General features: G+C 49.1%; 2 protein-coding genes across 4 annotated transcripts in view; both read right to left on the bottom strand.

The window, feature by feature from the left end:
* DGKZ (diacylglycerol kinase zeta) overlaps positions 1-2,528 on the bottom strand; it is a 53,149-nt gene extending 50,621 nt beyond the window's left edge. The window contains exon 1 of the mRNA XM_039704779.1: positions 1,801-2,528. Coding sequence (XP_039560713.1) covers positions 1,801-2,039 — 239 coding nt within the window. The 5' untranslated portion in view covers positions 2,040-2,528. The remainder of the gene's footprint in view (positions 1-1,800) is intronic.
* A 5,027-nt stretch (positions 2,529-7,555) lies between these two features.
* Positions 7,556-14,938, bottom strand: part of CREB3L1 (cAMP responsive element binding protein 3 like 1) — a 44,997-nt gene continuing 37,614 nt past the window's right edge. For 2 of the 3 annotated variants that reach the window (XM_039705578.1, XM_039705579.1), the window contains exons 10-12: positions 10,896-11,016; positions 10,199-10,442; positions 7,556-9,800 (exon numbers count right to left, since the gene is read on the bottom strand). In XM_039705578.1, the coding sequence (XP_039561512.1) occupies positions 9,764-9,800; positions 10,199-10,442; positions 10,896-11,016 (402 nt within the window). In that variant the 3' untranslated portion in view covers positions 7,556-9,763. The remainder of the gene's footprint in view (positions 9,801-10,198; positions 10,443-10,895; positions 11,017-14,938) is intronic. The other variant, XM_039705580.1, reaches the window with a different exon arrangement.

The raw sequence follows: 14,938 nt of genomic DNA, 5'->3' as shown, positions 1-14,938 counted from the left end.
ATTTCTTCCTTTGCTGCTGGCCTGCAGGTTGCTGCAGCACTCCCTCCAACCTCTCTGAATCCTCCCTTCTGCAAAGCCTGCATTGGACAGGACAAAGTCCCTTGCAAAGAGACCCCTTGTGAGGGTTGTGCAGAACAGAGGGGCTTTATGTAAAGGCAGCAAAGGCTGGAGCATGTCAACTGAGCTGCCTGCTTGGGGTGGCTGGTGTGGGATGGGCAGTTTGTATAAAATCCCTAGCAACCTTGGATAATTCTGGAACAAATTCAGGCTGATAATTTAGGTTGCAGTATGGTCCCTTTCCTGCCCTGGGGAGGCTGGAAAATTGCAGCTGGCTAATCTGTTCACAAAATGCACTGTGCACATCTGGAGAAGACAGCTAAGAGGAGAAAATCCTGCTCTGCTTGTCACAGTAATTCCTCATCCTTTGTGCCATCAGGGCAGAGACCCCCCCCAGCTCTGTCTGGTGCCTCAGTGAGCAGCCCTGGGAATGAGGACCAGGAGGGCTTCACGTTGCCCCAGCTCATGGCAAGGCTTAGGGACACTGGGTACCTGGGGAGGTCTCTGTCACCCTGGCTCCTGCTTGCCACCCACCACACGAATAACAAGTGCTGGGGATGAGTCAGCGTCGAGGCCCCTCCTGCTCTGCAGGCTCTAATAATTTTTCCCATTAGTTCCCATTACTGCAGTATTAGAGAGCAATTTGCTCACAGCTTGCGCTGAAGCCCTTGCAAGGGGGGAAAAAGGGCTGCTGTATATGTGGGAGTGCAGATGGGGTGGGGGGGTGACCAACAGCTCCTGCCCAAAATCTTCCCCCTGGCAGAGCTCTGCACCCCAGGGTCCCCAAGACCCAGACAGAGGTGGGACAGCTCATCCAGCCTCTGTCTGCCATGGCAGTGGGCATGGCACCAAAGTCCTCCATGTCAGTTTTCCACCTGCTTGTAAACTATGTGGCACTTGCTGAGCATGGCATGACATGGTGACATGGAGCTCAGAAGGCCACAGACATCTCTGTGCCAAGCCAGCTCTGGAGAATGGTAAGAAGGCAGCTCCTCCTCTCAGTCCCAGACTCTCACAGCAGTCCAGGGTCAGTCCTGCAATGCTCATGTCTAGTCTGGGCATATGCAGGGTCAAAGGATTTCTCCTCACTTACACCTGAGAGGCATTCTGCAAAGATGGGGAGTAGTAAATCATAGAAAGGCTTAAACACCCTTCTAGCAAAAGAAAGGTACACCAGACCTTTTTTGTTCTGAGAAGAAGAGCTGAAGTCCTGGAGATACTGACCCAAGCAGGATTTTGGACATTATGGTTGGAGTTGGGAACAGGAGCTCACCTGGGTATCACCAGGCAGTGGCTCCCATAACCCCCGTGAGAACTATGAGAACCACTCTTCACCTCTGCCAGCTTTGCTTGGTGATAGCAGGGGTGGGAAAGCACAGGAGTTGCAACAGAAGAGTCACACCAAAAGCCAGAACAGATCTCTTCTTGCTGCAAGGTACTCTCAAAAGGGCCAGACCACTGCCTAGGAGGGATCACAGCCCCAGGATGGGAAGGGGAGTTGGGTAGAAGGAAAATAAGGGGGTCTGCAAAGGTAATAATGAGACTGAAGAGGAGGCTGTTGCACGTGAGGGAGGGACTGGACTAACTGGTTGCCTTGTCTCTGCTGACATGGTTTCTGGTGGGAATATGCTGGTGGTCGGTGGAAAGAGCCAACCCTGACCCAATGAGAGGGAGATGCCTCAGGGACAGGCCACTCCAGTGCCCCAGTGCAGCCCTGACACTTGGGTACCCAGGTGTTCCTACCTGTAGGAGACCTGCTTCCTGATGGCCAAGTGCAGGAACTGCTCCTCCACCTCCGCCACGGCCACTGCCCCTCTCGTCTCCTCCCAAGCTGGATCCATGCTGCGGATGCCCAAGCGTTGTGCTCGTCCAGTGCTTTCTGTATCTGCTGCTCCCTGGAAGTTTGCTGTGGCTCCCCTGGCCACCTCACCGTCACTCCTGGCAGGGGACAAGTCTCTCCAGCTCCCAGGACCTTCAGCCATGCTGGAGTGAGGTGTCTCTCTAGGCGAGAAGTCACACTCTGTCCCCAGAACTTCTTGGGCAGCCTGGTCTTGTCCCACAGGGTCCCACAGTGCTGCTCCACTTCGTCTCCCCAGCACCGTGGGACAATCCCAGCAAGGCTTAACTTCCTGAGGGAGCACAAGCACGAGAAAAAAACAGTGTCCGGTTTTTGCAGTGATATTTATTTGCCTCTTGACAGCAGCTTGAAGAGCTCAGACGCAGCAGCTCAGCCTCCTGCCGTCTCTACTGCCCTGGCACTCTGAAGCGGAGGAATATCTGGCACACACCTGGAGATGTTGGTGCTGCTCCTCGGAGGTGCTGGCACTGTGAGAGCAGTGGGGAAGGAGTGAGGGACACAGCGTTCACTGAAGAAGGACAGTCCAGGGACAGCTATGCTTGCAAGTGAGCGAAAAAGAGCTTGGATTGCCTTCTGCGAGGTCCCTCTGGAGCCAGGCACATCCGTCACTGTCCCCGGCAGCAGCAGCTGAGCGGGAGCAGCAAGGAAAGGTAGGCAGCGAGGAAAGTGCCTGTGCACAAAGCCTGGAGCAGCTCTCAAAAGACAAAGCAGAAAGTGAGCATGAGTGTGTGCTGTGTGCGTGGGGAGGGGGCTGCGGGGAGCTGCATCCAGCAGGCAGCCTGGTGTCACCTTAGAGACACTTGAAACTGGCACTTAACTCTTCGGAGTCCGGGAAGGCACAGGAGGGTGACAACTCAGTTGCCCCTCTCTGCCCGCCGTGCAGCTGGCACCTGCCTGCCTGCAAGGGCTGCTCAGGGAGCTGGGTCTTGGCCACTTGTCTTAACCAGACCTGCTGTCAGGTGAAGTCAGGTAGCCTGGAAAACTGCGTGACAGCAGCAGCCCCAGCAGAGCAAAGTACCTGCTGTTGTGTCCAATCATCCACCATGGATGACATCTGTTCAGGGACAGGGTCCCCAGCTGTGCACAGTGGTACCCATCTGAGCAGAGGCAGTGCTATAGCATGGCCTCTGTCTTTCCAGTGGGCTCACTCAGCTCCTTGCCACTTAGGAGGCTACTTTATGCCTCATTTTTCCTTATTCAAGTCATTTTTTCTCCAATCTTGGCATCCAGAGGTAGAAATTACCTCTGCCCACATACATCAGACAAGTTGCTTCACTTATTTGTCCTGGGCTGTGGCTGGACTTTGTGACCCGAGTCCAAGCCCACCCTCATGCTGTGGATGTCAGCTGGAGTAAGAGATCCCTACAAAGCTCCCATATCTGCCTGATCTGTTCTGTTCCAGATTCACATGCTGTGCCTTTACCTGCTAGGCCCTGGAAAATTCAAAGTTCATGTCTATAAGAGCCATCCCCTGCATCATGGCAAGGTCCCACAATCATGTATTGCATGAAGAGCACATTGCAGTCACCTGTAATCCCAGTGTTTTCCCATGAAATCTGGCGTGATGGGAGCGGGAACCTGTCCTCAACCTGCTCTGTTGTATCACCATTGGAGTCATCAGGAGCATCTCATCCCTCATGCCTGCACTCTTCATTCCCTCCATATGGCCCTGTGGCACCCCTGCTGCAGAGTGCTGTGGAACAGCACATTCCCACGCCACTTTTCACCCCAACCTGGGAAGCAGCAGGGGCTGAGGAAGTGCTGTGTCTTTTCCTGGTAACCAAACTCCACTGGCACTTCCAGTTCAAGTTACTGAACATTTGTCTGGCCCTAAAAGTCACAACGACATCTCTCTCTGGCTGCACTCCTGGGGGATTTGTTTCTCTCAGGGGCACAACAGCCCCCAAGCCCACTCCTCCATGGAATCGTGACTGGCAGTGAGCCCCCACCCTCCTCACTGTATGACTCAGCCCCTCCAGCCCCCACAGGGGTTTTGTTCTCCTTGAAAGCTGAAGCGCTGCTGGGTGAGCCCTCCCCCAGCAGCACTGTGCAAAGCACAGCCGGCCCTGGGGAAGCAGCTTCATCCTCCCTTGCAGGGACACAGACCTGCTTGGGAGCTTGCCCGTACTCCCTGCATGGGTGCATGGCCCCGCTCCATCCTCCTGCTGCCACAGAGGCTGGGAGCAGGCTGTGCAAAGAGAAGCAGCGGCTGCCCAGTGGCATCTGTTCTTCTCACCACCCACAGTGAGATGTTTCTCTTCCTGCCCTGGGCTCTTCCTGGCCTAGGGAGCCTCTGTTGCCATGGAATATGGGAGCCACATTCATCTGTGCCAGCTGGGCTGTCAGGGCAGGACATAGATGGGCTACCCAGAGAAGCTACAGGGGATGCAAAATGCTGGTCCCCTCTTGCTCCCAGGGAGTTTTGGGAAACATCTGTCTTGTCCTTTATAGTTAAACAAGTTTGTGGCCACCAGGCTGAGGAAGTGGATGACCAGTCAGGGATGGAGACAAACAGGAAGTTGGGTGAGAGCAGGGTCCAGACTTCCAGGTAGGAAGGAAGGAAGGCAAAGCATTTCTCACTGGTATTTGTGTCAATGCCACAGGAAAGGAGCTTCAGGGTAGGAAGCAGAGGCCCTTATTGCAGGCACAGCAGAGCTTTGAACTAACAGCACCTTTGGTCAAGTCAGAGTAAAGGCCTGGACAGTGGGTTCCCAAGGGCCTGATCTTGCTCCACAGTCTGTGGGGAGAAGCTGGTAACAGAGCTGGTAACTTTCTACCCACATGCCACATTGTATAGCTGTCACACAGGCAGGGCAGGCCAGATTTTGTCTGGAGGAGACAACCCAGGATATGCCTGCATGAAGTGATGTAATGGATGGCACAGGCTTCTGCATCTCTCTCTGCCCACCTGACTCTGCTGATGTTTCGTGTTTCTCTCATGAATGGGATCACCCTTCACTTGGAGCTCCCTGAAGACTTGGAAGAGCAGGCAGATGCTGTCTGAGGATGATGGGGCTGGACAGTAGGATTGGGTCAGTCCTGTCCTCCTGGCACCCTTCAGCTGAGCCAAGTCACCTGCTTACCTGGTGCCTACCCGCGTGCCTGGGGGACACACAGGAGTGTGCCTCTCCTATGCCCTGATTTCCTTCTGTGTGGGCATGGGGGACAGTGCACAGGCATATTGGTATTTACCATACAGACCCCATCCTTGTTTTTGCAGGCATAGGAAGGACATGAGCTTTCCAGGAAGCAGCACTTCTAGTGAGTAAAGCTCTGTGAAGGTACAGTCGCCTTCCCTAGGCACAAGAAAAACCTCCACCCTGCTCACCTCTAAGCCCCATTTCAGCCACCAGATTAGAAAATCAAAACACAGATTTGTTGAGGCAGGCCAGGTCAGTGTCTGTCCAGGTACTATCACTGTTAACAAGCCCCCCAAGCACCTGGGGGCTGTGAGGGGGTGCAACTGCCCCATTTTCCCCAGAAGGTGTTCAAAAGCCCAGGCTTCTTGCCTGGTAGCAGGACCAAAGCCTGTTTATCCCTTGATGGATATGTGAGATAACAGCTAGCACAACTCCCAAAAGGGAACAGCAAGAGGGATCTTCCCAGGTTTGGAGAGCATGGATACTCACCTGAGAGCCCTAACAGCCCATGTCCTTCTGAAACAAACAAAACATACCCACCAGGCTGCTGCCATGCACTGCCAATAACCCTTTTGGCAGCAGCAAGCCACAAAACCTAAGTATTTTACCTTTTTTTTTTTTTTTTTTTTTTCCCTTTTTAATTAGCCTGGTAACAGAACAATTGGGAATAATTTGTCTCTGAAAAACAAAGTCCATGTTCTGTTAGCATTTTTTTGTTCAGGGCTTGTATGAATTGACAGCACAGGGGCTTCTGAGAAATGTGACCCTGAGTGGGCAGACGCCCAGCTTGTGGCAGAGCTCAGCTGGGGCACTTGGAGCAGATCAAGCACAACTGAGTGAGGCTGAAGGTGACTTGTAAAGAAGGTGACTCTTGCTCTGCTAATTCTCTCAATCTGCTCTAATTAGTTACTGTAGCCAAATTGGTAGGTGTGATTGGCTGGTGCATTTTGGGAGGCATAGCAGGGATCAAAATATCCTAACGTGTCTGCTTTGAGCAGCTCAGAGATATCTGGTAGACTGCAGAATTAGGAGGATTTGTCAAGATGAAGGGACATTTTCTCCTGATGGAAGGGTTCTGATTGGTCTGGCTGTGTTAAAGCAGCCAAAGCCTGAGAACTCATTCTTTTAAGAACTTCCCTCTTGCACCTGTTTTGGAGTGTGTATGAAGGGTGCAGGCCAAAATCTCCCTGGGAGGCAATTCCCAGAGCTGTGTGAAGTTTCGCAAGGCTGAGCAAAGCAGGGCTGAGCCCTTCCTCTGGATGAAATCTGATGAGTGCAGGGAGCAGCCCCACCCCGTAGTGGGGGAAGGTGCATCATACTGACACAGGGTTAGGAGATTGCTTTTGGACGGGGTGCTGCAGGGAACTGCAGGGAAAACATCAGGTTGTCAACTCACAACTAGTTCTGGCCCAGGAAGAAACTGCAGGGCAAGGTCAGGCATTTCCTTGCATTGGTGGGTGGGCAGGGGGAAGGGAGCTCTGCATGGGTGTGCAAAACCATGTCAGACTAACCTGCCATGATCACACACCAAACTCCCTCTTGGCAGTTCACACCTGGCTCAGAAGAGAGAGCTCCTGTCTCTCCCAGACACCGTTCAATGGCCAGCTCAGTCAAAACAGCAAGGCAACAGCTTTACTCCTCTCCACAAAGAAATTACAATGTGCAGAAAGAGACCTTTGTAAGCCCCAAGCCTTACATTCTGCTGTGGCACAGTCCTGCTGTACCAGCCCAGCCAGAGGTGGGAGATAAAGACACCTTATAGCATCTTTCAAAGGTGCTCCTGCGTGGGCTGCCTTCCGGACATGGAGGACTGACTCCAAGGAGTTGCTTCAATGGCAAAATTCTAATGAACCCACTTGAAACTTGCTAGAATAGGAAAATTTGGTTTTTAGAGCCTCGGTTACTTTGTGTTTCACACAAAATCAGGACAAAACCTTTCAGTTTTCGCAAGTATAAACGGACTGTCAGAGGTACAGGCTGACAGACAACCAGGACCAACCAAGGTTGTTCCCCATTTAAGTGCACTTGCTCTGCTTTTACAGTTAATGAAAAGATTTAGGTATTTTTTCAGACAGGATAGGACCACCATGCTATGAGCTATGTCTTTGTTGTACAGATCCCTGCACAGCCTCTTCATTGAAGTACCTCTTTGCTCCTCATATACTTTCTTCCATGATGATTCTCCTTTCAAGAAGATGATAGTGGTATTTTGATGGGGGGGAAAAGAAACTGAGGCAGAAGAGTTCTGACTTGTTCAGAACTGCAGAAGAAATGACAATGACAGTGCTGCTGTAAATAAAACATGCAAGTTTGTTTCTAGTTTCTAGCTCCTGACATGGAGTATGAAGTCCCAGTACTGAACCAATTTTGCACATGTCCAGGAAACAGGAGAGGGAGCAGGAGGTGAGGAGCTGTGATGTGGGCTGGCATGACAACCATGCTTCAATAAAAGCACCTGTCAACCCAGGGCTGATGCTGCATCTTTTTATTTTATTTTTATTTTGCTTCATAAAGCAAATGCAGAGCAAGTGATAGAAGGAGGAGAAAGGGTGGCTTGAAAACAAAACAAAACAGAACAAAAAACACAAAAAAAAAACCTAAGAAAGAAGAAGCAGCTGCTGGAGTATAAGTAGAAAGTGAGCTGCTACAAGGAAGAAGTTCATAGATGCCAAGCCCGCACTAATTCTTAATAAAATACAATACTGAAAATAGGATCTGAGAGTCTCCAAAATACAATATCTTAAGGGATCGGCAATAATACAAAATAAGTTTCATTATGTACAAACGAGTTCTGCTCTTGATCTCTGTACAACGGTGGGAGTGGGAGGCATGGGGACATGCTCTGTGGAAGTTTTGGGTGGAGGAGGGTGTGCTTGGACCCGGCAGTGGTTCTTTGTGCTGGGGTGGAGCATGGGGAATGCAGTGGTATCTGGTGACCAGCGGGTCCTGTGGGGAGAGCAGGGCGATGCTGAAAGCCTTCCTCCTCACCGCCCCACTGGCCACGCATGCACGATTGCAGCCAAATTTTCCTAAATGACTTGGAGGGGCAAAACCAATTTTCAATAGGGAGAAAAGAAGGATGTGAGGGCCCTTCCCTCACCTCTCTCAGTCCTTGAGCAAGAGCCATCCCATCCTTCCTCTAAAGGGAGCCTTCTCCACTCCCACCCTGGGGGGGAAAGGGAGAGGCTGGGGCAGTGCAGAGTGAGTCGAGGGTGCTTGATGAAGCAGAAGAGGAGCCTGCTGTGAGACCTGGCAGAGTGCACAGGGACTCTGGTGTCACACAGAGGCACCCTGCCACATCCCAGATCTCTGACACTCGTGTCCCACATTGTCCTTCCATCAAATGGCAGCTGAGGGAATGGAGTGAGGGAGACACTTCTGCCTTTTTGCAGGAATTTTGCTGGAGAGGAAGAAGGGTCAGAAATGGGTGTCTGGATGCTAAAGAGAATGGCATAGGCTTGAGATGATGTCACTTCAACACCAAACTTGGCAAGTCTGGCCTGAGAGGTGGTATGGCAGGAGTTTGCTATCTTTGCTGTCAGCATTTAGAAGGAAGAGGGCTAAAAATGTCGTTGGTGACCCTGGCCAATTCCAACACAACACCTCTTTCCTGACAGATGCAGCTGTCTCCAGAAATGCCAGTATGTCCTCAGTGGCTTTTACAACACTATGGTGCACACAGAGGATGTGAGGGGAACAATCTGACAGCCCTCCAATGGGTTGTAGAGCTCTCCTTGGTGGTTCCTAGGAAGACCCCATTAGGCATGAAGCAGAATCAGGGATGAAGAGCTGGGATAGGGGTTGGGTTATGGGAATGTGTTTTTCCCACTCACTCTCAAAGGGGGAGGCTTGCAGAATGGAAAGTGAGAATACCACTGACCTGGTTAGCACTGCACTGTAGGGCCCAAGCTGGGAACAGAAAGAAAAATACCACCCCTGCCAAAACAGGAGTGCTAAGGGTGGGAGAAGTGGATTATGAGGGAAAGTTGTTCTCTCTTTCAGAGCTCTGGTTACCCAGAAGCTGCTGGCTAATTTTTATGGTGATTTATCTGTCTGGGATCTCTCTCCCCTACTCCGTTTGTGTGCAGATCTTTGCAGATAGTTGGTGTTGAAGTTACGTAGGCATGTCCATCAAGAGAAAACTAGAGCAAGGAAGAACTAGGTTTTCTCTCAATGGAAGCAGAAATATACTAACATATGGAGGGCAAGGAATGAGCTCAAACTCTCCAGAGCCATCTCTTGAGCACCAGCTTCACCCACTCCTAAAACCCTCAGGCAGGACAGTAAATCCAGCACTTTCTCTCTCCTTCAGGTGCATCTGATGTAGCCAAGGGGTACACATGTGGGGACAGCCCCCTTGGTCTGGAGGCTTTGGGGAGTGAGCTGAATAGTTTGTGGGCTTCCCCTGATCTCCCTCCTCTCCAAGGTGAGCCCACATCCATAGGGTAGTGCTCATTTAAGCAGGAGGTAAGGCCAGAGAAGAGGGAGTCTCAGGGCTTCTCCAGACACTTATTGCTGGTTCGGCAGTCCTGTGACTCCCCTCAGAGAGATCAGCACTAATGGGGACGATGGGGAAGGGGAGGAGCTGAACCCAAGGCCAGTTTAGGAGTGTCTAAATGCAGTGTCCTCTCCTGCCAAGTCCCCTCAGTTGCTTGGTGAGGAGGGAATCCTGCAATCAGACAGATGAGGCCTTGAGGTCCAGCAGCTGCTACAAGAATTCAGTTGTCTCACTGGAGCTTGTCTCCCTGAGAAAAAGAAAAGACAAGGCATCAGTCAAGGTTCATTGTAGCCTCCTATGCAAATCCACCTCTCTGTGTGCCCGGCTAGTTTGCTCTGACCAGGCTGAGCTCCTTCCCCAGGGCACTAAATGGAACACAAACCTGGGACCATGTGAGTCATCCAGCCCTCCACATCTTTATGCAAGTGGAACACTGTTTTATGGCCGAATTTTTGCTCTAGAAAATGAACTTGTTCTTATGCTCCCTGCCAGCACTGGCCTCCTCCAGCCATGGCTCTTAGCTGGCTGCCTGTCCTGGGCAGCTCAGCTGTCCTTAGCTTGCAGCAGAGGGGATGGATGTGCCTGCTGCTTATCCCCAGACACCATGATATGTTTTGGGCTCAGAAGGTGGCCCCACCTGCTTACCTCTCACGGAATTGCTCTTTGAGGTGGCTGAGAGTTGGGTCGGTTTGGTTCTGGGCAGGACCCCCCTGCGTTTTACTCAGATATTTAGCCGTCTCATGTGTCCTGGCCAGATGAGGCCTTCCTTCTTCAGACTGCCTTTTTTTGGCCTCCCACCCCTCAGGATGGTCCATGGTTAGGAAGGAGCTATAGCTCTCTTCTAAGGAGCCAGCACCCTCATCATAGAAAAGGAGGCTCCGTGACTGAACTGGAAAAAAGGAGAGCATTGGTTAACAATGGGGACAAGGTCTCTTGCAGTGGGTGTGGGTCATGATGGTGGTTTCAGCACATGCTCACCCAGCCTTGTCCATGTGGAACTGTGCAGGATACCCTCCTCCCCACAGCTTCATGAAGCAAATGCCCCCCTGGACATACAGCCTCTTCAGAAGACACCCAGTCCGCCCTGGGACTTTTCCCTCATGTTCCTTCCTTTGACACTTGTCATGTTTTGGGACAATGTTTAGCACAGCATGACAACAGGCCCAACAAGGAGCTGCTGTGGAGTTTGTACCACAGACAGATTATGAGTCTTCCCTTGCCATGGTCCCAGCATATGGGGAAGGCACAGAGGTGAAGATGCTATGCCTGATCAGGAGGGAGTGTCAAGAGAAGAGCTGGAAATTGTTTGACAAGTTGAAATGGAGGAACACATTAGACTCACTCTTACTAGTTGTGTAAATGTCTGGTGCTGGTGTTGCTTTCACTGTCTGTGATGCTGAAGAGAATTCAGGGAGACAGGGCATCAGGGATCCCAGGATCAGAACGAAGCAGAGTGCCAGCACCTGAAAAGGAGATCAGCAGAGACTCAGTATCACTAGCCATGAAGAAACACTCCCCCCACAGCACAACAACATGAGGCTGTGTAAGAAGATTTGGTCACACTGAAAACTGGGTACCTGTGGTCCCCCAGACAGGAAAGGGGCTTGCCATGCTAATCTCTGTTGCAAATTCAATAAGGGAAGTCAGAAACTTCCTCTCGTTACTTTATTTGGAGTATTTCTGGTTCAATTGTGAGAACTTGCCTGTTCTATTGAGGAGAGATAGTGGAAGGCATAGCTGAGAAACAAGCTGAAAAAAGGGAGACTCAACAGAAGGGACAAATTCTGCCTTGACAAAATGGAACCTGACCACTGGCTTAGCAGGAGCTGTTGTGGGCTGCAAAGAAAACAAGCCCACTGGGAGAAATCTGTGGTACTACACAGAGAGCAAAGTGAAGCTACTATCCATGCAAGGACAGAAATGACAGCAGAACTGCAGTTGCCTAATACCTGATAGTAAAGATGCAGAATTCTAGGAAAGGGTTAACTTTATGCTTGACGTGTAGGTATGCAGGACCATGTGTCAGTGCCTTCTGCTATCAAGCAGACCAGTCAGAGCTACTAGGCAGTGATAACAGGAGAAAGGTACAGGAAATCTTCCCTGAAATCTCCCTCAGGTAGGTCTGGAGCTGTCTGGAAATTCAGCCATAACAGTAAAGCTTCAGAGTGAAATGCCAGTGTTGATCATAAGGGACTCTATAGAGCTTAGGGAACTGCCAGTACAGAGCAAGAAGACACACATGGGAAATGGTACAGAGCCAAATTATTGAACACTCATGCACCGTGCATGGTCTGTAACCACCTGCTGCCAGCTCAGTGTTCAAACTGAGCAGCCAAAGAGGTGATGCATCTGTTGGTGATGTCTACTACCTATGTATAAAACAGCAAATTTGATCTGGGTGGATGCCTGTGGAGACAACCAGCAATTGCTTGACTGCTTTTCAGAAGTCACCTATTTTGGAATACCTGTGCCTAAGTAATGCACAGAAGCTGGTACATCAAGGTAATTTTGACCACCAGTGGATTCCAGGAGATGTGGAGATGAAATACTAATATGGGGATACTATGTTATATAAAGAGGGATTTCAATTGTCCAGACTCTTCATGGTTGGTTTTAAAGTAAGGACATTAAATGAAGGCAGCATAGACACTGTCTAAGCATGTCATATCAGGCACATGAAAAATTTAGAATCCTTATTCAACAAAAACAGAGGAAAAAATAAATTCTGAATGGATGTTGCTTGGAATTATCACAGCCAAACACACAACTTGGAGAAAAGGGAGCCAGCCCTGTAAAGTCTGTTCTTTCCTTCTAAAAAAAACCAGGCTTTTTGGGCTGAGAAAGAGCAGTATACTTAACATCTTGCTTTAACATGGCTTTCAGCTGGGGTTTTGCAAAACAGCACTGTTTTTACTGTTTTGTTTCAGGTTAACTCTGATGCTCAGATTCACTTCTAGTTCAAACTCTACAACGCTTCATAACGGGAACTCTTGGCTTGATTCTGAGTACCATTTATGTCACAGCTTTTGACCATCTCATTATTTGACCTCTTAAAATTGAGGGAAATTAAGCTAGAGAAGACTACTGCAAAACCATTTGGAAAGGTGGAAGCAAAATTAATAATTAGAAAAAGACATACTGAGAGTGTATTTAGCAAAGGTTCACTGTCAAACTGTGAGGAAGTAGCAGATGGAGTAGCAGAGAGATCTGTTACAGATCTGGCAAGATTCAGCATTTTTAAGCTTGACTTAAATGATGGACTGTATCAAATCTGCAGATGGGAGAGACTACAAGCAGACTGGCTTCTGGTCAATATTCAAATTTGGAATGATCTTGACCATGGGAAGAAATGGTCCAAGAGAACAGTGGGAAGATCTGTACAGACAAATGTGGAGGCCTGCTGATAGCTCTGAGATAGCAGGAGTGATTAACAGGGGAAATAAATCAGTGGCTATGTGTTTCAGCTGTCCTACAGAAGAGGCTCTGGGAGTGAAACTGATGCATAAGATGGGTCCAGGTCAGTGTCACTTTGCAAAGGGCAAATCTCAGCCCAAGCATTATGAACAGGCTTTCTGGTTGGATTTGTACTGGCTTTCAGGTGGAACACTATGCCCAGCTGTGGGCCCTATACTTCCAAGAAGATGCAGGGCCATTGGAGAAAATCTGGAAGATAGCTCTGGGAACAAGCAGTGATTCAGTAACTCAGCCTTTGAGGGAAAACAGAAGAAATCATGGTGATTTAGCAGACCAAACTGAAGGGAGTTGCTCAAAACCAAGAGTTTTCAAATATGTAAAATGAAGCTGCCCAAAGGGAGAATAAACAGATCTTGCTTACAATGGGCAGAATAAGTTCTAATAGGCTTAAGCTGCTGCAAGGAAGATTGAGATGAGATAGCAAGAAAACTTTATCTGGGAAAGATAGCATAGCACTGGAATGGTTTGCCTGAGAAGGCAGAGGACTGCTCACCACTGGAGAACTTCAGGAAGTGGCAGTACAAATAGTCAGCAGCAATGACACAGGGCTAAAGAAGAAGGGTAGCCTGCTCCACTCCCATGCTGCAAGACACAATGATTCTATATATCTGTCATAATAAGGAATGCTATATTTGAAAATGGAAAATGAGAACTCAGAGGCTTATGAAAGGAACTGGTCAAAGACAGAAAAGCAAATTACAAATTCTTGAAATGCTTCAAAGCTAGGAAGTCTGAGAGAAGTGGGTGTGTGGGCTGGGATGCCTGCAACAAAGGGAGCAGCAAGGAGACCTAGGACATTGTTGGGAAGCTAAATTAGATATTATATCAGCCTGTAGCACAGAGGATGTCTGCAAGGCACCTCTTCTAGACTTGTTTATTCCAGGTAGTAGCACTGAAGAATTGCTGGAGCCAGGGGTGCTCTGATGAGCTGCTGCATTAAGGAGCAATGAGTCACTGGGCTCAGCTGGGTCACACCCAAAAATGTGGAAAGAACTTGGGAATGAAGACAGAGAGCAGGGAAAAAAAGACAGTCATTAAAATTTGGTCTGACATGGGGGCAGCAAAGAGTAGCAAAAGGTTGAGCAGATTTTGAAAGGAGGAAGTGCTTGAAATTACAGAGCAGGGGCTCTGGAACCAAGGAAACTCATTGAACCAGGACTAAAAAACAATCCCTCAGGACACTGAGGGTGCTGAGAAAGTGGGGCAAGTACCTCACCATCTGTTTGCATTTTGTGACTGCTAACAGTACAGAAGTGATAACCAGATATAGAAAACTAACTGACAAATTTGTCATGAGCAGCTACTATGTCAATCCTCCAAAGACATCACAGGGGTGAAGATTTTATTTTTACTATGGATCAGAAATTTCCCCCAGCAAAAAAAAAAAAAAAGGAGATGAAGAATAAGCAATTTATTCTATTTATGGCTACACACTGGCATGCCCTAATACTCCTTAATGAAGCCTATATTTATTAACCATGATCCTCCACTATGAGGCAAATAGGGATTACCAAAACAACAGACAACCCCAAATTATTATGGTTAGTCAAAAGGACAAAGAGAATTCCAGCTGGATTTAACAAAGCCTATGTGCAGGCATAGCAAGAACAGATGCCATTTCTTGCTGATAAACACAAGGTAAAGCCCACTGGGATGAATACTTGGAGTGTTCATCTGCCCTGCTGAGTTAAACATTAAGCATTACCAGCTCAGCAAAAGAAAACTCTGCCCATTACAATGGAAACTCATTGAAGATTTTTGCTGAATGGCTAATAGCTAATGAAAAGCAAACAAAGTGCTTTTTTGCCCAAAGAAGAAGGCAGTGAAAATGCAGGAATTATTCTAATTTTGTTGCATAAACAACTGATGTATGTATCACACAGGGCCCAGCTCTGGTGACTGTGACATAAA

This window comes from Passer montanus, unplaced genomic scaffold (assembly GCF_014805655.1).
Source record: "Passer montanus isolate IOZ18808 unplaced genomic scaffold, ASM1480565v1 scaffold18, whole genome shotgun sequence".
In the NCBI taxonomy this organism is placed as follows: Eukaryota; Metazoa; Chordata; class Aves; order Passeriformes; family Passeridae; genus Passer; species Passer montanus.
This window is presented reverse-complemented; position numbering and strand designations above follow the sequence as displayed.